The 21,883-nt window shown below is 50.5% G+C and overlaps 1 protein-coding gene across 1 annotated transcript in view; it reads left to right on the top strand.

Moving 5' to 3' along the window:
• LRFN2 (leucine rich repeat and fibronectin type III domain containing 2) overlaps nucleotides 1-10,178 on the top strand; it is a 174,271-nt gene extending 164,093 nt beyond the window's left edge. The window contains exon 3 of the mRNA XM_059177874.1: nucleotides 6,076-10,178. Within this exon, the coding sequence (XP_059033857.1) occupies nucleotides 6,076-7,054 (979 nt within the window). The 3' untranslated portion in view covers nucleotides 7,055-10,178. The remainder of the gene's footprint in view (nucleotides 1-6,075) is intronic.
• The last annotated feature ends 11,705 nt before the right edge of the window (nucleotides 10,179-21,883 follow it).

Genomic DNA, 21,883 nt, shown 5'->3' with positions numbered 1-21,883 from the left:
TTCCCATTCTCTGATGCCCCGATACCTTTAGTGGTAGCTATTAGGAAGGATTGGGCCTGGCCTGCAAGTGTCTCTGGGACAGGGCACATGGGATTCTCCTCAGAAGAAGCAGGGGACACATAAGAGGGTCTGGGAGGGTTGAGGCTCAGCAGAAGTGGAACAGAGCAGTGACTAACACTGGGGGGAACCGGGCCCCTCTGAACACCATCTGTGTGAAGCACTGCCACCCCCCCCCCCCACACACACACACCTTCACGCCCAGGCTCACATGCCCCAGATACGTATCTACATGTACACCCATAAAGGTGGTCAGGAGGCCAAGTGGTGAGCCTCAGGCATATAGAAAAATGCCTCTCCGGAAAGATCTCCTGGGGACCAGCCAGTGTCTGGGAGTCACCATTAGCCAGTCATCATATTTAAAGAAGATTCTCTCCCATTTGTATAGGCTTTAACATTTAACAAAGCTCTCTTTCATTCACTCAACCGTAAAGTAAATATTTACTCAGTGGTAACTCTGGGCCAGATACCATGATTGGCAGTGGAGATACGGAATGAATAAGACAAGGCCACTGTCCTCAAGGGAGTCGGTGGCAGCTCATGAACCAAGAAGGGCTCTAAGGCAGGCAGGACGAGGGTGGGGGCAGCTCCCTGTGGGGTCAGTGGAGTCAGACATGACCTTGGGGTTAGGCCCCAAAGGACACAGTCACCCGGTGGAGAAAGAGACAGGAGGCTTCCAGGAACAGGGGCTGCTGGAGGCAAAGGGTTCGGGTGGCTTATATAGAAGTGGGGAGAGACTCAGAGAAGGTGACCAAGTGCTTCCTGAAGCTGGAGTTTCATGAGGAAGGGCCAAGATGTGCTGCTGCTGATGTGAAGCCAGGAGAGTCTTTTCCTGAAATGCCAGGGGGGAAATGAAAACAGGTAGAACATTCTCGTCCTGGGAAGACTACCTCCCACGCCACTCAGGACTCAGTCAGGAAACATAAAAATCCGCTCTAGATCTAAGAGGGAATTCAGTGCAGGGGTTGGGCTACACAGGGGATGGAATCGCTGGGGCTTCAGCCAGGGGTAGGGAGGCATCGCAGAGATGAGCAACAGCGGGAAGCCATAGCCCCCCACCCCACCCCACCCAGAGGTGGGGAGCACAGGAGATGACAGGACCAGAGCCAAAGATCCAAATCTATCTGGCAGGAACCAGAATCCCAGGAGCTGAGATTACAGAGGGGCCCCGGGAGCTGATAGAAAACCACCACAAGAAGCAGAAAAAGAGGAAGAATTATCTGGCTTCTGCCCCACCTCTGGCCCTCCAGCCTTCTTCCGGGCCCCCATTGGCCAACTCTTCCTGGAAACCAGAGGCTAAGGAGCCTGGGAACAGGCAAGGGAGACTGGGAAATGTAGTTCCTTGGCACATGGAGAGGGGACAGGTGAAAGGGAAGGCAGACAAGTGAGGAAATAGTCGGGTAACCAGTACGCTCCCGATTCCTTCCCAAACCTCCAGCATCAGCTGTAGACATCAGCTGTAGATTTGTCTGATAGGATTACGCTGAATGAACGAATGCCCAATGAATATTAATAGGGGAAAAAGAAAAACAGCTCAGAAGCAGCCACTTACGTTTGTTTTGTTTTTCCTGGGTAAGTGCTTGGGGTTGCAGCTTTAAATTGTGCTTTAGAGCACGTGAGCTTAATTAAATTTAACATGTTGGAGCAACTGAAGTTAAAATAGCAACTCGTGTTTTCTGCTAGCGGAGATGTCGCCGTTGTATGTGATAGGAAGAAACCTATCAGGATTTCAGGATGTCTTTCCCGAGGAGGGCTGTGACCAATGCTTGTGCTAGATATGGCCCGTTGCCTCTCCAGATCCACTCCTCTGTGCTGCTGTGTACCCTGGAAGGCTGACCAGTGTGCCCCCAGGAATCCCGGCTTTCAGTGGGGTTCAGCCATGGAGAGCAACAGCAGAAGATTCGGAAGAGTTCGGAAGAGAGTGAAGTCAGGGTCTGGTGACTTCCCCTGGTATACTCAGGGCTAGACTGGGGAACAGCTTGGCTGCTACAACCCTGGGTGATGGCGTGTTCCCTCATGGTCCCCCATCCCTGAATCTACCCTTCTGTAACAAGGTCCTTTGTAAGTGAAGGCTTTAATTACCCCTCTGTCAGTACACCTTCCACCACGAATGGGCCCAGCTGTTTCCGAAGTGTTTTCCTAAAGACTATGGGCAAAGTCAGAGGGTGCGTGGGTGCAGGGACAAGAATGCAATGGGCGACCTGGTTTGGGAGCTTGGACTGTCTCCTGTAGGTCACAGTCAGCCCTTGAGTGTTTCCGTGTGGCAAGGGGCGCGGCCAGAGTTGTTTCAGATGGTGCGCTCTGGGGTTGGTTGTGCTGAACATGGACATGAAGGGAGCACAGGAAGAGACAGGGAGGCCTGTTTGGAGGCTGCTGTACTCATCGACACCAAAAACGGCCAGGCCTAAGCAAAACTGTGAGTATGGAGATGGAAGGCAGCCAGAAGTGCAGAAGGTCGAACGTGGGACATGGGTAGGAGTGAAGAGGGGACCTGCGCTCTCCAGATCTAGCCTGGAGGGTCAGCGGTTGTTCTGGGGGCCGTGAATGGGTAGACAGGCCCACACGGGGCCGAGTTGACTTTAGATAGAGTCCATTTCACACTACTTTCTCATGCAGTTTGTGTTTTTGGTTGCCTGGGGCAGGAAGCAGCCTTGCTTATGGCTGGAAGTGTGGGCTCTGAATCCCCGAGGATCCAGATCTGGTCTCGGCTCCCCCCTCTCGAGGGAAAGTGAAACTGCTTAGCTTCCTCCTTCCCTAAATAGGAATGATGTTAATGACTTCCTTCAGGGGGAGCCAGGGGGGTTAAGTGAGATAATGTACACAAACTTCCAGGCACAAGATGAGGGCTCGGTGAACGCTGGTTGTTACTGTTCTTGCCAAAGGTGGACTTGACTGCCAAGGCTGTCTGGAGCCAGCTGGCTCTGGCTCACGTAAGTACACACATACACACACATACACACCCAGGATCCCGGAGCTGTTTCCCTGCTCTTAATCCTGGGAAGCGGGCCCTTTCCTCTGGCCATGTTTCTGACGCACCGGTTACAGTGGGAAGCTTTTCCCAGCCTGCTCCTCTCATCCTGGCGCTAAGGATCAGCCTGCCCTATTGCACCCTGTCGGCAGCGCACCCACTGTGGCTTGATCCTATTCTGAGCTGCCCTTACTTGGGAAGCAAGGGGGGAGAGAGGCCAGGCAGGGTCCCACACAGAGTCATCCTAAGGCCTCAAGAAAACAGGACAGTGTCTGAGAGGCAGGATAGCACTGTGGTCCCCTGAGGCCCCGACTGCCTAGTTCAGATCCCAGCTCTGCCGAGTACTATCTGGGTGCTCCTGGGCAGCCAGCTTCACCTTTCTGTGCCTCTGGTTCTTATCTGTAAAATGAAGATGACCGTTGCTATTGGGAGTATTAATCCCCTTAAAGACCTCGGAAGGGTGCCTGGCCCACAGGAAGCCCTCATTTGACCTTCACCCCTCTTCTATATTTTTAATTAGTGGTAGTGGTGGTGTGTGCTTTCTAGGAGAAGACAGCTAAACACAGATAGGAGTTCCGGGCTCATGATCCATTCCCTAGGATTGGTGCAAAGGTTAAGTGCAACACGAGATGTGAAAACCCCATCACATCACAGGTGTTCCATAAGCAAGCTGGCCCATCCCCTCCTCAGATGGGTGTGCTCTGACATTGCACATGTCCCAGCGAGGTGCTGGGAGGCAGAGGTTTGGGGTCAAATCCCAGCTGTGTAGGTTTGTTTCTTCCCTCTGCCTCCCCGCCTGCAGAGTAAGGATCATGGTAGGTAGGGGCTGCCTCAGAGAGTCGCTGTAGGACCAAATGAGCTGACAGCCACAGGGCCCTGAAAAGGGCGCCTGGCACACAAGTGACCCTCAGGGTTTACTCCTCCTGTCGTCACTGTTCTGGGTGCAGATAGCTCCTGCCGCTCCGACTTCTGTCATCAGCTCCAAGGGGGAATGAAGTAGGCTCTGCCCAGTGGATGGCCCTGCAGGCCAGAGAGCCTGCTGGTGGAGACATGTGAGCTGCAGTGGGCTCTGAGCCCTGCTCCAGGGAAGGGGCAGGTGACAGGCTACAGGCTGGGGCAAGCTTTTCAGTGAGATGAGGAAACATGCCCTGTGTTTGTCACATGTAAGGAGCAAACCCAGACTATGGGCCTGGAAACCAGTGTTAAAGGCCAGTGGCCCCTCTTAGCAGTCCCAGCTGTGTGATTTTAGGCAAATCACTTAACCTCTCTGAATCTTGGCCATTCCTCTTTTGTGCCATGAGAGGACTAGTCCCTATCTTCTTAGGATTGCCACGATGCCCGGGTGAAAGAAATAGACCTAAGGGGCTGGCCCACAGGCCCTTGTGGACCGACCCCTCCCCACACTGTACCGGCCCCAGCCTCACCACCCCACCTCCCCACCTCTTATAGCTATGGGCTGGGGGTGGGGTTGGCGACAAAGTTTCCTCCACTGTGGCTTCCCCATCTGCAGAGTAGGCTGGGAACGTGAGGAGGGAGGCAACAGCCTCTCGTGCTGTGCACTGACGGGATGTCAATAGATGCCTGTCAGCTCGATCCTGAGCGAGGAGTTCCTGGGTGGAAGTTTCCAGGCTCCGGTATTTCATATTTGAGATCTCAATTAAGCTGCATGGCTCTGGGTTTTCGGGGCTGATGGGTGGCGATAGAGCCCTTGAGTAGCCGGGGATTGGAGAATGGAGGGGCAGTGGGAAGGGCGCAGAGGGCCGTGGTCCCTTTAGGACATGGTGACTATCTCTGCAGGAGTGTTTATGGGGTGACATGGGCATTGTCTCTGGAGATATCACAGGCAGGATACGTGGATAGGGCCTTAGAGATCAAGGATTGTGCCCAGGCTTCCTGAGGGTCCCAGCAAGAGAGGCCCAGGACAGTAGACAGTAGACAGTCTCCAGTTTGGGAGACTGAGGCCCCACCATACCTTCCCCTAAGGTGTAGGTAGGGACCAGTTGATGCCGCCCCAAGCAGAGACTCTCTTTCCCCAGGCCTCTCTGGATGAGGTTGGCCTGCTATGCCCGAGAGGGAAGAATCATCACTTCCCTCTAGGAAGCAGAACCACCTTCCTGTCTTCAAATTGCACTGTCCGCTTCCCTTCCTTGCCTCCAGCTGTCTTCTTCTTAGACCCCGCCAACCCAGTTTGCAGCAACAAACGTTCTCCTGCCAGGCCTGAGAAAACCATTTGCAGAGGAGGATGGCGTGGGCTCCGAGAGCAGGGCCTTGACTGTGACTCCCCAGGGCACAGGCCCAGGGAAGGGCTCAAGCGATATCCACAAATCTCCAGGACACAACAGGGGTGGATGGGATCTGGGGTATCTGGAGTGGGGGCCCTGGCAGGCCCGGCTCCCACCACCTCCCAGAGTGTTTGGGAGAGAGTTCGGGACTCACGCTGGGGTCCCTTTGTTCAGACTGGGCTTCTGCAGGCTTTAACCTCTCTGTCTCTCCGTGTCTCTCCCTCTGCCCCTCCTGTGGTCCCTCCTCTGTCTCTGCCTGAGGCCCTCCCTTCTTCTCTGTACCTCCTTCTTCTGACCTGCTCTCCACTCCCGCTTCCTCGTTCCCTTCATCTTCACACTCCTGGCGTCTGTGTTTCTGCCTCTTCTGGGCCCTTGGGCACCTGGTCTGCGTGTGCAACTCTCACTGACGCTTCCATCCCTGAATCTGTCTCTTGCTGCCCTTTTTACCCCCACCTGTCCTTCTCTGACTTCTTACCTGGGTCCCTCTCCTCCTCTCTCTGGGACAACTTCACCACTTCCCATGCCCTGTTCCTGTCCCCTGCCTTCCCTTTGTGCCTTTGCTTCCTCCTCCTATCCCCCCCCCCACCCATTTCCTTGGCTCCTTTTCCTATCTCTTGGCTCATCTCTCTCTCTCTCCTGCTCCACCTCATTCCCTCTGTGTCCCTGTGTCTGTCTCCCTACCGCCAACCCCTCCTGTCTCTGTCACTCTCTTTCTTTCTGTCTCTGCCGATCCTCCCTGTCTTTCCCCTCTGTGTCCACCCACTCCAGGATGATCCCAGCCTCCAACAAGGCCTTCGTGGTCAACAACCTGGTGTCAGGAACCGGCTACGACCTCTGTGTGCTGGCCATGTGGGACGACACAGCCACGACCCTCACAGCCACCAACATCGTGGGCTGCGCCCAGTTCTTCACCAAGGCTGACTACCCACAGTGCCAGTCGGTGCACAGCCAAATCCTGGGTGGCACAATGATCCTGGTCATCGGTGGCATCATCGTGGCTACACTACTGGTCTTCATCGTTATCCTCATGGTGCGGTACAAGGTCTGCAACCAGGAGGCCCCGGGCAAGCTGGCAGCCGCTGCTGTCAGCAATGTGCACTCACAAACCAACGGAGCCCCGCCACCTGCTCTGGCTGGCGCGCCCGGTGGGGCCCCCACCCAGGGTCCACCCAAGGTGGTGGTACGCAATGAACTTGTGCAGTTCAGTGCCAGCCTGGCCCGGGGCAGCGACTCCTCTTCCTCCAGCTCCCTGGGCAGCGGGGAAGCTGCAGGGCTGGGACGGGGCCCCTGGAGGTTTCCACCCCCTGCCCCCCGCCCCAAGCCTAACCTTGACCGCCTGATGGGGGCCTTTGCCTCCCTGGACCTCAAGAGTCAGAGAAAGGAGGAGCTGCTGGACTCCAGGACTCCAGGCGGGAGAGGGTCTGGGACATCGGCCAGGGGCCACCACTCGGACCGAGAGCCACTGCTGGGGCCGCCTGCAGCCCGGGCCAGGAGCCTGCTCCCCTTGCCCCTGGAGGGCAAGACCAAGCGCAGCCATTCCTTCGACATGGGGGACTTTGCTGCTGCAGCTGCGGCAGCTGGAGGGGTCGCCCCCGGTGGCTACAGTCCACCTCGGAGGGTCTCGAACATCTGGACAAAGCGCAGCCTCTCTGTCAATGGCATGCTCTTGCCCTTTGAGGAGAGTGACCTGGTGGGGGCCCGGGGGACTTTTGGCAGCTCCGAGTGGGTGATGGAGAGCACGGTGTAGGCCTGGGTCGGGGGCCTTCTCCCGCTCACCCTTGCAGAGTGGATGAAGGGGAAAGAATCTGTACTGGCAAGTCTTTGTGGAGTTTCCATGGTGATGTTTACATCTAGGGACAGTTTCGTCTCCCTGTCAACGCCCCCCCCCCCCAACCCACACCACCTTCTAAGCCTGTCCCCCACCACCCAGCTGGGGTGTGCTCAGGGAAAGCGGATTCGATCGCTAAAATGTCGGACTGAGCCCTGAGTGTTTGGAAAGGCAGACTCCCTCCTTTCTGATCACGAATGTAGTGTGTAAGCAAGCGGCTTTGGATTGCTTATGGTTTTTATTTCTTAATTTATTTTTCCCACTTCCCAGACTCCTCCTCTTCATTCACACAGATCATGGAGAATTTACTCTTCATGTGAGGGTGCATTTCCAGCAGACCTGGTAGTGGGAGATTTTTGTCTTTTGACAAGAGAAGGGAAAGGGTCTGACTCCACACTTGTTTGGAGGGAAGACTGTGGCATCTTCTGCCCAGACTCCTGCTTCCCAACTGTCCACATGCTTGGGGGAGATGGACAACCACCCCCATATTTGATCCAGCTCCCTCTGCTCAGTTATCATGACCCACACCCATGACAGCAGGCTAAGCCAGAAGGGTAACTTCCAGAACTTCTTATGTGTAGGAAAGAGAGAAGGGTTTTATGAGCCATAAGGGTATAAAGGACATAAACTTCTGGAGTTGCTGTAAGATTTTTACCTCTTTTGGGGGGAAGCTGGAACCAAAACTCCCCATGAGCTTATGGCGTGTCAAGAAGGCTTCTCTTGAGGAAAGCAAAGTGGAGTGGCAAAAGGAGCACTGGACTCGGAGTCCAAAGCTCTCAGTTTGGGTTCCAGAGCCACCACTGAGTAACCAGCTGAACACCTTGGGCAAGACCCTTTTCTTTTTGGACCTCAGTCTCTTAACTCCCAAACTACTGGATTGTACCCAGTCTTTGATGCCCCTCAAGTTCTAAGGACTAATGAAATCTTCCGTGACTCTAGATGTAATGGCTTCCAGATCAGCAGCATGAGCAGCACAAGCTGGTAGAGCATCCCTATTTTTCCTACTTGGCACAGAGGGAGAATTCTAGAGGTTTGGGAGGGCGAAATCAGAATCTGTGGTAGAGTTTTGAAGTTTGAAGAGGTGTTTGTAATCATCTCATCCTTAACCCTCTCTCCCTCCCCCACCCACCTCAGAGTATACAGGACTTGCCCAAGGTCACACAGTGAGTTAGTGACTAAGTCAGTGCAGGTACCAAGGCCACCTCCTAGGATGCTGTTTGGAATCCATTATGCTGTCTTCACCCTGGCTCAGGCATTTCTGTGTCTAAAGTCCATCCCTTGTTTGTTCCTGAGGAAGGCGGCCCACGGTGGGACATAGGGGACAACTTTCCTGGATGCCAACTTTGAGGAAGATCCATCCATCCATGGAAATGACAGAGGGTGATGGGCAGGTGCACCCAGGTTTCTTTCTACCACGGGATGAACCCCCACACCCCAGACCATGTCAAGAGGGGGCAGAGGACATGTAGCCAGGGAGTAACTATTCTAGAAGCATCTGGAGGACTTTCTCCTACATCTCTGTCTCTCCTGGTCTCCGTCTCTTCCAGATCTCTCCTCACTGCCAACATACTACCTCGTCCTCGGTCTCCCCAAACCATTCCCTGCTCTTCTGAGTCTCTGCCATTGATCCAGCTTCTCTCCTGTTCTTCTCCCTCCTTCCACTTGCCAACCACACTGCATACAATGTCTAGGTGAGTCTCCTTCTGCTGAAGGGTTCTGATGGGCTCAGACCTGGCGCTGAGCTGGCAGCCTCCAGTCCCACTTGGAGCACACAAGAAGCTGGTGGGGAACTGTCTATGCAGATTGCCTTCTGGCTTCAGGCCAGGAGCCTCCAAATCCCTTATCTTTGTCCTCCTCCTTTCTACCCCTCCTGCCTTCTCTCACCTTCCCTCCACTCTCCTCTCTTCATTCTTGTTCTTTCGGTTGACCCTCTGCCTTCCCCAGTCCCTTTCTGGTCCTGATGGTCATTAGTAGCCCAGGACAGTCTCTTCCTGAGACACATTAATTTTCTAGGCCAGTCCTGGGGCCAGAGCATAGGCCTTCCCCAGTCACGGTGGCAACTACGGAATTAGGTGACTTGAACAGAGATCTCTCTCTCCCTCCCTCTCCTCTTTCCCTGCCCAAGTTTCTCTTCTCTCCTTTTCCTCCCTGAACTTCTCTTGTTCAGTATTTCTAAATGTAGCCATTTAAGAAGTGACCCGGAATGCCACCTTTCTTTTTGCTTTTGGGTTTGGACACCCAGAAGGTAATGGTGGACACCGGAAGGGGAAGAACCGACCATATATTTCAGTCAGTGGCCCCGAGCTCTGTCATGACATGATATGTACTTGCACTTGTGTTTGTCATGTTTCTGACTCGGAGTTTTGGAAAGCAGCATCCATGTGGTCAGAATATAAATGCCAACTTTCTTTGCTAAAAAAGAAATGTACAGTAAAATGTACAGTTTAAAAAACAAAACCAACCACACTCCTTGGGAGAGAGAAAAAAAGAACATTCTCCTATCTGTGAATGTCTGCTGTTCATTTCTCTGGAAACTGCGGTTTGCTGAAGGTGGCTTTGAAGTGGCATCTTCTCTTGCACCTGTGTTTGTTACTGCCCAGTGGGAGCCTGCTTCCTGCCAAGTTCATATATAAGATGGGAATCGTCTGAAATAAGAGAGAATGGGGTCGTCCTTCTGAAATAAAGAACAGTAGAGGGATCTGGAGGGAAGCTCCAGGCGAAGAAGGAATCGTCCATCCTCAGCCCTGCCTGTCCCACCTGGTATCTCAGACCTGCCCTGCTTCCTTTTTCCTGTATTGTGGCCACCACCACACTTAACCACTAGGGGCGCTCAGACACCTCCCTCCCATCTTGGTTGAGCCTTGGATGACAGTTTTTCAAAAAGATTATTTCATGGGGATACTTGGGACAGCAAACCAAAGCATAAACCCAAGGTATAGAAACGAATAAATTTCTCTAGAAACAGCTTCCCAACCCTAGCTACATCTAGTGGCTAGATTAGCACTGTCCAACTGGAATAAAGTGTGACCCACATGGTCATTTTAAATTTTCCAGTGGCTGCATTAAATCAAGTATGAAGAAACGGGTGGAATTAATTTTAATAATATATTTTATCTGATCCAATATATACAAAAGAGTATTATTTTAATGTGTGATTACTATAAAATTGTTAATAAGAACTTTAAGTTTGGGGTAGGGTGGGGGAGTTTTATTGCCTCCTTAAGTTTTGGAAATCGAGTGTGTGCTCTCAATCCAGACTAGCTATGTTGAAAGTGCTTGAGAGTCACATGTGGCCATTACTGGTCACTGTATGGGACAGAACAACTCTAGACAGAGAGTGATTGACTTGCCAGCACACCCTGTGGAAGGGGAAGGAGGCTAACAGTTACTGAGCACCTACAGTTTCCAGGTCCTGCGCTGCTATTAATTAGACATTTCTCACTGCAGCCTCTCAAAGTAGATATTCTCATGCTTATTTCACAGATGAAGAGCCTGAGGCCCAAGAGAAGTTAAGTAACTAGCCCAAGGTCACGCAATAAGTCTGGCCACAGAGCCTCAGCTCTTTCCATAACATCACCCCCTATTCTTTCTTCCTCCCTTCACCCCACTATGGATTGTATTTTAGACTGGTGGAAGTCCTCAGATTTATAGCCTGATCTGGAAGCTCTTGGTTTGGCCTGAAGGTCTGGTAAAATTCTCAAGTGTTGACTCCAGGTAAAGGCCCCTTGGTTGAGTGGTTTCCTCTGACCTAACACCGGCCTTTCTGGCCCTTCTTGGCCTGTGTAACACATTCCCTCCCCTGACAGGAAAGACTTCCCCAGGCTTCAGAAGGTCCTGTTCAGACCACCCTTGTGATCAGCCCTTCTCCTGGCCTGGAGACTTCTAGAAGATCCCTTGCTTAATAGCCTTTCACGCCCAGCCTCATCTGGTCCCCCGTGCCCTGAAAGCCTGCAACTTCATCCCTGTAGGATAGAAAGCCTCACGCCAGCTCCCTCCAATGACCAACCCCATCTTCCCACCACTTCCTGTCCCTAAACTCTCATCCCTATCAGGAGAAGCATTCGCCCACCCAGATCCTCTTTCCCGATTGAGAGAAGCTTCCGTTCTCTGCTCTTTTGCAGAGAAGAGGTAGCTGATACACTCTGAGCCCAACCGAATTATTAAGCTTCCTGACAAATGCTCCAGCGCCCTTTCCCCAAATTCTTGATAATGAGATTCCTCAGTTTCTCCTCAAAGGAGATGCTTTTCATTTTGCCATCATAACACTGCTGAAAGTCCAAAAGAATTTATGCACATTTTTTAAGGGATATAATTTCCAGGTGGTTAAAAGGAAGGTCATTGTTTCAGGCTTCCCCCTCCCAAGAGAAGTAGTACCTTTTTCTCCCCAGGTATCTAGGGTACTGATTTTCTGAAGCACAGCCTGGGTATTTGCGTGTCTTCTATTTTCTGTTCTCTGTGTGTCTGCAGTGAGGGTTTCAGGGCTTGAGCCAGCGAGGCGGGACTTCCTCTGTTCTTACAGCCACTGCCGTCTCTGCAAACTGCTGCTGCTGAAATCGACACACTTACTCAAAAGACAAGATTTGGCAGTCAGCAGTCAAATCCCTACCACACAGTTTTAAATAGCACACCTAGATTCTCAAACCCAGCCACTCCCGTGATGCAGTTGGCAGCAGGAAACTTGTTGTGACAAGGCTTCTCCCAGGTAAATACCTTAGGTTTCTACCTTTGCAGAATAGAATTGGACCCACCCAGGTTGCTCTCCCAACATCTACATGGAACACTGCTGCCTTTACAGTTTAAAGATAACTTTTTTTTTTTTTTGCTTTCAGGCTTTAAACCCAAGATCTTCGTTTCTGATCTTTCACGATCTCATTTAAAGTCTCCCACATCACAGCCAGTCAGTGTTTACTACAAGGCTCAGGATTTCCCTTCCCTACAGTCTCTAGCAGAGGGAATTGCTATGCTCTCCAATAGACTGAAGAGGGGAGCTGGCCCTTGCATCTCAAGCTATTCTGTGATGCCCATAATAGCCACATACATCTTCTGATGGACCCAGTCATCTTGCCGGTGTCCTCGTTTTGGATTCTTGGCATCTTCCTTCAGCTCACTGACTCCAAGCGAATTGGCCCAGACTACAGGCTCTTGCCTGGTTATTTTCCTCTTCTTGTTGGGGTCCTTGAGCTTCTAGCTCTTTTAGCCAACAGCCGGTGAATGAGAGCCACTATTCTCCCCCAGCATCTTGCACTGGTGTCTGGGGGACTGCGGCAAGGAAGATCTCATTATCTCATCCCTTTCTGAGATGTCAGTGCATCCTGCAGACACCCGCTTGGTTTCTTAGTGATGAGGGGGTGAAACTGGAATTGCACCCATCTCCATGGGATCCCCAAACCCATCTGGTCTGCAGCCAATCAGCCCACTGACCAGCCTCCCACGGCCTCAGGTCGCTCTGTCCAGCTGCCCATCTGCTTAAGTGATGATGAGCACACCCCCTCTTCTTTCACCACCTCCTCTGTGCCATGTGTTCATTGGTGCTCCCTGGCCACCCAGCAGCGACTTGACCAGGGGTGAGTTCGCTTTCCCTTGACACCTCTTATGCTGTATTTGAGGTGTCTCCTGTTCCCCAAACTGTACTTACCTCTGTTAGCTGAACTTCCTGACATGGTTCCCACTTTCTCACAAAGAAAAAACCACAGAGCCTCACGCCCCCATCACCGACTCGGCACATCCTGACAAGAGGCAGGTATCTCGTTCGCTATTGGAAAAGGCATGTTATGAAGAAGAAGAGAGTGAAGACTTGGGTTATACCTACTAATTCTGAATGTTTCCCTCCTGGGTTCCCTATCACATTCCACCCATTCCTCCGGGGATCTCTCGAGGATACGATTCTGCCTGTCTACCCAGGATGGGCTAGTTGCCTTATTTACCCAGACCAATACGGGGAAAGTTTTATCCCTTCATTAGGTTGACATGAAATTAACATTTTCCAGTGGACATTGAACTTCAAAATTAAATTGCTAATAATAGCTGACATTATTGAGAATTTTCCTATGTGCCACGCGCTGTTCTAAGAGCTTGGTGTAATCTCACTTTATTATCAAAACAACACAATGGACTAGGTATTATTAACATTCCCGTTGGGGAAGCTAAGGTAGAGAGGGGTTAAATAACTTGCCCCACATCACACAGTGAGTGAGTGGCAGAGTTGGATAAACATTCAATAAATGGATTTGCACTGAGTTACCTGCAGAGCTGCAAAGGCGAATAGAAACAGTTTGCTGGGTTTCATGTCAAAGGCCTGAATCCTGGTGTGTGAACCTTGAATTTGAGAAGACCCAGCCCAGTAGAAAAAGTGAGAGAGGTGAAGAAATCAGCGCCGTAGGCATTCAACATGCACTTGCTGACCTGCTGTGTGCCCCACACTGTGCCTGGTTTTAAAAAGAAATCAAAATAAAAGTGAAGGACACTGTGCATGCCCTTGAGGGCCTTACATGTTTCCCGGATGGCCAGGGACATGAGCTAGTTTCTGTATCTCTGATTTTGCAAAGATGGGTTCGTTTTTTATTTCAAGATAATGTATAGCTCTGGGGAACCTACTATCCCGGAGGAGATGGCTGGATGGATGGACTGGTCAGGGCCACAAGCCCCAGGTGGCACCTCTGGTTGGAAGAATTCACTAGATTTTAAGTTCCAAAGGAAACTGGCATGGGGACTGATGAGGTTTGTGCCAAACAGGAACCAGGCAGGACTGGAATCCTGCACCTGGGCAAGTAGGGGTAGATGGCGGCAACTAGCTGTCCCAGGAGTTTTTGAGGAGGAGTGGTGGGAAGGAGGAAGGAGAGAGCCAAGGAGTCCTGGAAGAAGGGCAGTTGCAGAGAACTTGGTGTGTGTGTGGGGGGGGTGGTCCCGAGTAACCCAAGGCAAATACAATTGTTCCCATGGGTGAGGGGCCCTTTAGTGGGAAGAGCTGGGTACAGAGTCATCTCTTGGCCCTGCTTTCCTTCCTGGTAAAGTATCAACAGTAAGTATCAGCTTTGGTAAGTATGCCTGAGAAGTACCATGTAGTTCAATAGATCACACATCAGACTGGAAAAGGCAGAGTGATAACAGTCATTATTATTAATTATATGCATCATTGAAAACATTATTATAAATTACAGGGAATTAGTGACAATATTAGGTATCTCAGACTCAGAGAATCTTAGGGCTGCCTGAGCTATCAGGGGCCATCCCCTCTAGCCTCCCTCAATGGGGATTAGAATCTTCTGTTCAATATCCATGAAAACTGTCATTAATCTTATTATAAGCAAGATTGTGCATGATGAATTTCAGAGTTCATCCCAGGCAGGAAGTGGCTCCCCGTACTCCAATCAGATCAAGGCCTGATGGTTATAACACCATATTCCTGGTGGGCCCATGTGGAACCATCATTTCTGCCTTCAAAAGAAATCTAGAGGCCAGACAAAAAACAGCTCTCAGAGTGCTGTGGCCAAAATCATGATGGGAAACTAGGTACAGAGCCAGGACCTTGGCTGAGAAAATCTCCATGGGGGAGGACGCTGCTCCCTTGACAAATCACTGTTGGTCTCCATGACACTGAGAAAAGGAAGGAGGCCAGAAAGGGGCATAAAGCACATGGTAGCCTCTGCAGTCCCTGATGTTCCTTCATGTTGCAAGATCTACAGTCCCAGTAGCAGCAAGGAGGACCTGGAAAATCCCTGAGTGCACCCCTGGGCTCCCTTGCTTATCACTTCCCTCATCCCTGCTCACCCTTTAAGCTCATTCCAGGTCTGGCATAATAACCAAAGTCTAACAGCTGGGCTCTGGAATGACCTAAATGCTGCCACCAATGAGAAAGCAAGTTGTGTTTTCCAAGTTCTTATAGAGTTTATGGAGCAGAAGATGGTCTCAAATGAAATCTTCAGACCCCAGAACATGTGTTCCCAACACTCCCAACCCCCATACACCCCCCACTGCCCCCAGCCACTGCAGTGATGGCTGTACTGCTACAGCAAAATACAAGTAAGGCGCAGAAGGCAACCAGAAGAAGGAAAGAAAATATCCACATCGTGGAAGGGCAATCAAGCCTGGAAGAGGTGAAAAAGGATATGGGGCCCTGGATAGCTGCAGCATGGGGCTGAAAAAGGTGACTCTGCCAGGAATTCCCCATGGAATAAGGTTCTCTCAGCCCTTCAGTGCCAGGTCAGCTGGAACAGGGTCAGAGACCATGGTCTACTGTTGGTTAAGAAGGGGGGAGGTGAGAGGGATCAGGCAAGAGGTAAGAGGTAGAATCAGAGGAACAATTGGGAAGAGACAGCTGTGTGAATCCAGGGTATAGGTCTAGCCCATCTGCCACCTACATCCAGAAGAGGGCAAGAAAGCAGAGGTCTGCAATGGGGCTCCATCTGGAGCATCCTTGTGGGCCCTCTACATAGTGAAGCCAGGAGACAAGTGGGTCCACCAAGAAACCGAGGTCGTTTTCAGGATTTGGGTGTTTGTACTGTATATGTCTTGAGGCTCTTCTTCCCTGTGGGAAGGCAAAGACTCCTGACCCCATATAAGAAGAGACGCTCATTGGGAAATCATGGCTATGTCTCTACCTGGACATCAAGGTTTAGTAAAGGAGGAAAGGGCTGGCTTTTCCATGAATACTGGAGGCTCTAGGGCATGGCCCCACCATTAAATCCACTTGTCTCTTCTAGGTCTCCATGAAGGCATGATTGGACACCACATGAGTGGAGAGTGACTGAGGGTGATGAGCCCTTGACCTTCCAGATTATTCCAGGGTAAATTTATTGAGGGAGAGCTGTTGCACAGAAGAGTATATGTCTTTCAGAAAGTTTTGTGGAATCTGGGTTGGCCATAAAGCAGCTAGGGAAGGGGACACTTAGGACTCTCCTCTCTTGGTTGTGAGGCAACATGAATAGTAAAGCTCTTTGTTGAGGAGTCCGTTATACAAAGGGCTGTCCAAGCAGGGAAGAGGAACTCATGTGATTTTGTGAACAGTGCAGTAAGCATCTTGCATAGTTCATGTGCTATTACTTATAATCCTACAAGGATTATGACACAAGGGTTAGAGCACCCATTTTACCACTGAGAAAACTGAGACACGAAAAGGATACACAACTTGCTGCAGGTCATATAATTACCCAGGGAAGAGCTGGGTAATTAGTCACCTGATAATTGGAGTTGCCCCAAGTTTACCTAAGAACAGTGAAGGACTCCCTGTGAATCACCTGGAAAGAATCATGTGAGCGATGCGAGTTAAAAACAAAAATATAACATTAAAATTTGGAAGACATGGAGAGATCTATTGAACAAATATTTAATGACTTCTTTGTGCCTGTCCTAGTAGTGCCTGTGAGAGACTGCCCCAAAAGCCTTAAATATCCCGAAAAACTGAGGATTTAACAAGCCCCAAGTCCGTATTTGCTTTTTTGCTTTTGTTTTCTAAAATGTGGGGGTAGGAGGAATAAGCCTGTAGGCCCAACAGGTCAAGTGCACTGCAGACCCTCTCCTTCAAGGGAGCTGAATCTTTTTCCTGTTTTCAGTATCCTCATCTGTAAAATGGCCATGGTATTCCTCTACCTCCAAGGAATCCCTGGTTTGTAAATCACAGACCTCTTTATAGCTACACAAATAACCCATAACATTTGAGAAGTCACCAATTCATGATGATTATCATGGATCAATGATAACATTGTTATAAATTACAGAACACTAATGATTATTATATGGGTATTAAGCCCAGAGTCTCAGGGCTGGAAAGATCAGAGATCTCCAAATAAACTCACCTCTGCTCATCAATATCCCTGTCAGGTGGTATTATTCTGATTACAATTGATTCTATATTTTTATAAGTTCCCCAAGGTAGAGAATGCATTTACTCATTCCCTATGCTCCAATGAGCTCTATGCTTGAAGACTGTGGCTCCAGCTTTGTACCATTCCTGCTCCTTAGGAGACCCCAGAGTCATTACAGAATATTCCATGGTCCTCACTGGAGTGGAAAAACACAGAGCAAGGGCCCCCAAGGTGGGCAGTCTTAGGGAGATCTGTTCTCTTGCCAAATCAGCTCTGGTCTTCATGGCGCACGGGCAAAACAAGAAAGGAAGAGGGGGGCAGGGCACTGGGCAACCTCTGAAGCCCCAGTGAGTGAACGCTTTGTTTTTTGAGAGGACTTTTATTACCAACTGTGAGACCCAGGAAAGCTGCCCACCACCTGCCAGGTGCACAGCACAGGTCCATTGATGGGGTACCTGTACTCTTTGATCAACAACCCTGTCCCACCAGGAATTGCTTCCTTATTAATTCTCCCTTTATCCTTAATCAAGGATCTGGAGAACTAAGTTTAAAAATAGTAACTAATAAAATTCCAGGACCTCAGTATGAATCACTATTTACCCCCTTTTATATCCTTCCCAGTGACCTGACATTCCAATGGAGAAATTTGTTCCTTTGGTTCTTGCCTTATCACAAGGCAGATGCTCAAAGAAAACCCTGCCAGGTGTCTAACAAACTAACTGGTGTCTGGTCTTTCATAGTGACAAGCATTGTTTAAAGAGGGAGATGGGGAGAGCCAGGGATACCTTTTATTAACAGCCCTCCCTGCCTTCCCTCAGTGCCCCCCTCTGTGGCACGAACACTGTCCACTGGTTTTGGATGGAAAGAAAAGGACTATTCAGTCTTCTGATTCAGGACACCAATCACAAGTCCCAGCAGTCAAGGACACAAAGCCTTTATTAAGTTGGTCTACCCAAGCAACTGAGGTCTGAGGGGCTCAGTCACCTCTGGGTGTCTGGCCAGGCCCCTTGACTCTACAGGTCTCCTCTGTGGAAGGACAGTTCTGAGGAACAAGATAATGCACAGAAGAGGGAGAATATACCCCAGTGAAGAGCCAAGTTTCCATGTTGATGGTAAATGGAAGAGTCTTTGGGTCTGAGCGGAGTTCTGGGACAAAGGGGGAAAAGAGGGGAAGGGACCCACCCTCTGTACTGATACCAAAGCCTACAGTGGGGCTCCTGCTCATGCCCAGCCCTCTCTACTGAGGAGTCCTGTGAGCCCTGACCTTTGAAGGAACCCTGACCCGTGAGGGCTAGGTCTTCTCCTGCTGCCTGAAGGAAGCTCAAACCTCCTCCATGAAGGGAGAGAGAGTACTGGATATCTTGAGGGGGAAGGGGGAGTGTGGCACAGAGAACAAAAGCCCCAGGTCCCACTAGCAGATCCTTTTCCGGAGGATCTTTTACAGACACTTCAGTAAAGTCTGCAAAAGGAGGAGCCAGGCATGGTCCTGCTATGAGGGGACTCCTGAAGGGTGGCTTCCTAGTTCCTAGAAGATGACCACGTGCACGAACAGCCACCATGCTCTTGGTTATGGCTTGACCGACGATCATGGGCAGGGGCCCGTCCTGTGAAAGTAAAAGGACATCAGGAGAAACTCGATACACGGAAAGACCACAGTGGGGACAAAGCCCACACCGTTAAAACCACAAGTTAAAACCAAAGGCAATCTGTAGTCCACTTTTTTTCAAAAGACATCCCCTCACCCCCCTTCTTACCGAGACTCTGACCTCGGCGGTGTTTCCATCCTGTCCTGTTTCAGGTGAGAGGGCACGCTGGCAACGGGGTGGTGTCTTCCCCACGCCACTGCCCCCCGCCCTTCAGCGTAGGAGGGAGACCCTGGCCTTGCAAAGGAGATCTCCTGGCCTCAGGTCTGCGCTTCCGTCCAACCCACGCCCCCTCCCCTCGAGGCGGGAAGGGAGGGGAGACGAAAAGCAGGAGGAGGAACGTCCCGCAAACCCCCACCCCAGCGCCTCAGGCTGGGGGCCGGGCAGGCAGCAGCCCCGCCAGGCTCCTCTGGCTTCTCCAAGTCCTGCGCTGTCCCCCCACCTGCAGGCGGCGACCCCTCGGGAAGGGGGGACAGCATCCTTCCACGGGAGACAGAATACACAGGTAAACGGAAATGCGAGGGAGGGGGGGAGCCCGCGGCAAGGGGAGGGGCTCAGCACGGGCTTCCAGCGGCCCCCCCGGCCGGCAGCCAGACAGCCCGGGGCCGCGTCCCCAGGAGGACAGAGGTGGCCTTGGGGACAAAGGCTGCAACATCTGCAACTAACCTGGGGTAAGCGAAGGGGATCCCAGTTCCCCACCATCTGGGCCTCGGGGAGTTTCCTGCATCCTTAAAGGAGTTCTGATCTTCCTTGGGGGGTGGGGGGGGGTGCTCCTAAACCGGTCTGTCAGCTACGAAGTCAACTCACAGCCATCTCGAAGATACTAAGCAAGGCGCTGCCGGAAAGTAACCGCCAACGGCTCGCGCTGCTGCCGTTGGCCTCGCCCATCTCCCCGCCCCCGCGTCCCTCTTCCAATCAGAGGCCGCGCTCCTCCCCCGGCGCGCCCCCGCCGACCATCGTGAGTCTTGATCGCGGACTCCAGAGGGGTCTGCGGGCTTCCGAGGAACGCTGCTCTCGTGAAGGGGGTGACCGGGTGGGAGGGGACGGAGCCCCAGGCACGCCGGAACGGGGGTCCGCCTGGGTCTAGTCTCCGAGGGCAGTGTCCTTTGCTGTATAGTTACCAGGCTGTGTGCTCCCAGAGTCCTCGCTGCCTTTTCATCCTGCCTCGGAGGAAAGCACCATCCAGAAGGCACTTGGCCTGACGTCTCACAAGAGTTAGGGGCAGAGCTGCAATTCCCACCCTCCTAACGTCCATTTCACGCATTTTCCAACTAACCGAAAACCTCTCATTAAAGAGAAATGCTTGACCAGCCTCACCCAGCTCCTGGGGCCCCAGACCTCTAAAGAAAGCTTGGCCATCCCCCCCCCCCCCCGCCCCCGTTTCCTTTCTCCCGTGCTTCAGGGCCTGGGGAACCGGGTTCTCACTCAGACCCTTAGCAGCAAGTCCAGCCAAGGGGAAAGGGTTGCTGAGCTGATGAGAATGCCCCTGACCGATGAGAGGAGGACAATGCCTTAGAGGCTAGTTGGAGGCGGCTCGGGTGTTAATATTTACTGGGCACTTATTTTGAAAGACTCCCTCCTGGAAAATTCAGAATGCATCATCATATCTAAGCATCCCACATGCCTCTTTCAAAAGTGCACATAACGTAAAGTTCACCATCTTAACCACTTTAAGGTGTACAATTCGATGGCTTTTACTATATTCATGACCTTTGTGCAACCATTACCACTACTGGTTTCCAGACCATTTTGTCACCCCACGCCCTTAAAAGAAGTCCCATACATACTAAACCGTCACTATTCTTTTCTTTAGCCTAGAGCAACACACTAATCTGTTTTCCATTTTGATGGATTCATCTATTCTGGACACTTTGTGTAAATGAGATCACACAACATGTGTTTTTTTGTGTCTGGCTTCTTTTACCTAACATAATGTTTTCAGGGTTTCTCCATGCTGGAGCATGTATCAGTGCTTCATTCTTTTTAAGGCCAAATAACATTCCATTGCATACATATACCTTATTTTGTTCATCCATTCACATTGGTGGACATTTGGGTTGTTTCTACTTTTCGGTTATTATGAATAATCCCACTATCAACATTTGTGGGCACATTTTTGTTTGAATTTTTGTTTCTAATTTTTTTTTTTTTTTGGATATATACCTAGGAATGGAATTGTTGGGTCATGTGGCAGTTCTGTGTTTAACTTTTTGAGGAATAGCCAAAATGCTTTCCACAGTGGCTATACCATTTTACATTCCTACCAACAACATATGAAGGTTCTGGTTTCTCCTTATCAATGCTTGTTATTTTCATCTTTAAAAAAAAAAAAAAGGTTATAGCCATTCTAGTAGATGTGATGTGGTATCGCATTGTGGTTTTGATTTGCATTTTCCTTGTTGTTTATTTCACTACTTTTTTCGACTGGTTTTGTATAGCTTGTATCCTTCGTAATGTGTGATCATTAAATTCTGTTCTGTTAGATTTATGGTCAGCTAGTGATTTCACAGGAATTTCCTTAGATACTTGGAACTAAAACAGAACAAAAACAAAAACAAAATAAAAAACCCTCCTAGTTTTACTGGGTGGTGTGTGTCTACGTGTGCGTGCACGCACATTGGGACATGCATTCAATACTCAGAGACAAACAACAAGGAAGTTATTTCTGTGAGCTTCACGTTCCATAACCGTGAGACAGTGATTTTACAACTTTACTTTAGCCTTCACTTCCTGCTTGTGCAGAGCCCAGAAATCAGCCAGGGACAAGAGCTTAGGGCTTCCTCAAGTGTTTTCTGAGCATGTTCCCAGCCCTGAGTATGTGTATTGCCTTCTAGATTCCCAGAGATATGTGGCAGCATTCCAAAATCCTTATTCTTAAAAGAATTCCTATTTCTTTCTTTAAAGAATTTCATTTTCCAACCTTTCCTTCCCAGGCTTTTTAGTTTAGACTATTGTTTCCCCTAGCTGTTAGTCTTTGCCTGAGGAAGCAGCAGCTAACACACTTGATTTTAAGTATTTTTGACAAATTCTCCCTGGGTACTACTTCAACCCTGGGATAGTTCTGAGTTAGGTGAAATAGAACAAGCTTTTTGAGACAGTTCTTCAAGAAGCCACCAGACAGGTCAAAACAAAAACTACAGTTGTTTGGAACTGGGTCTGTTCTGTTCCCTCTGGTGCCAGGTACGTACTGGAAATACCAGCTGCTGTTGTCAGGCCACTGCCGAGCTGGGGAGTGGGAGATAGTACCAGGTAGGTTAAAATGTCACATTTCATTGAGTCTCATATGTGTTTTTCTCAGTTCATCA

Source organism: Mustela lutreola, chromosome 6 (assembly GCF_030435805.1).
Source record: "Mustela lutreola isolate mMusLut2 chromosome 6, mMusLut2.pri, whole genome shotgun sequence".
Lineage (NCBI taxonomy): Eukaryota > Metazoa > Chordata > Mammalia > Carnivora > Mustelidae > Mustela > Mustela lutreola.
This window is presented reverse-complemented; position numbering and strand designations above follow the sequence as displayed.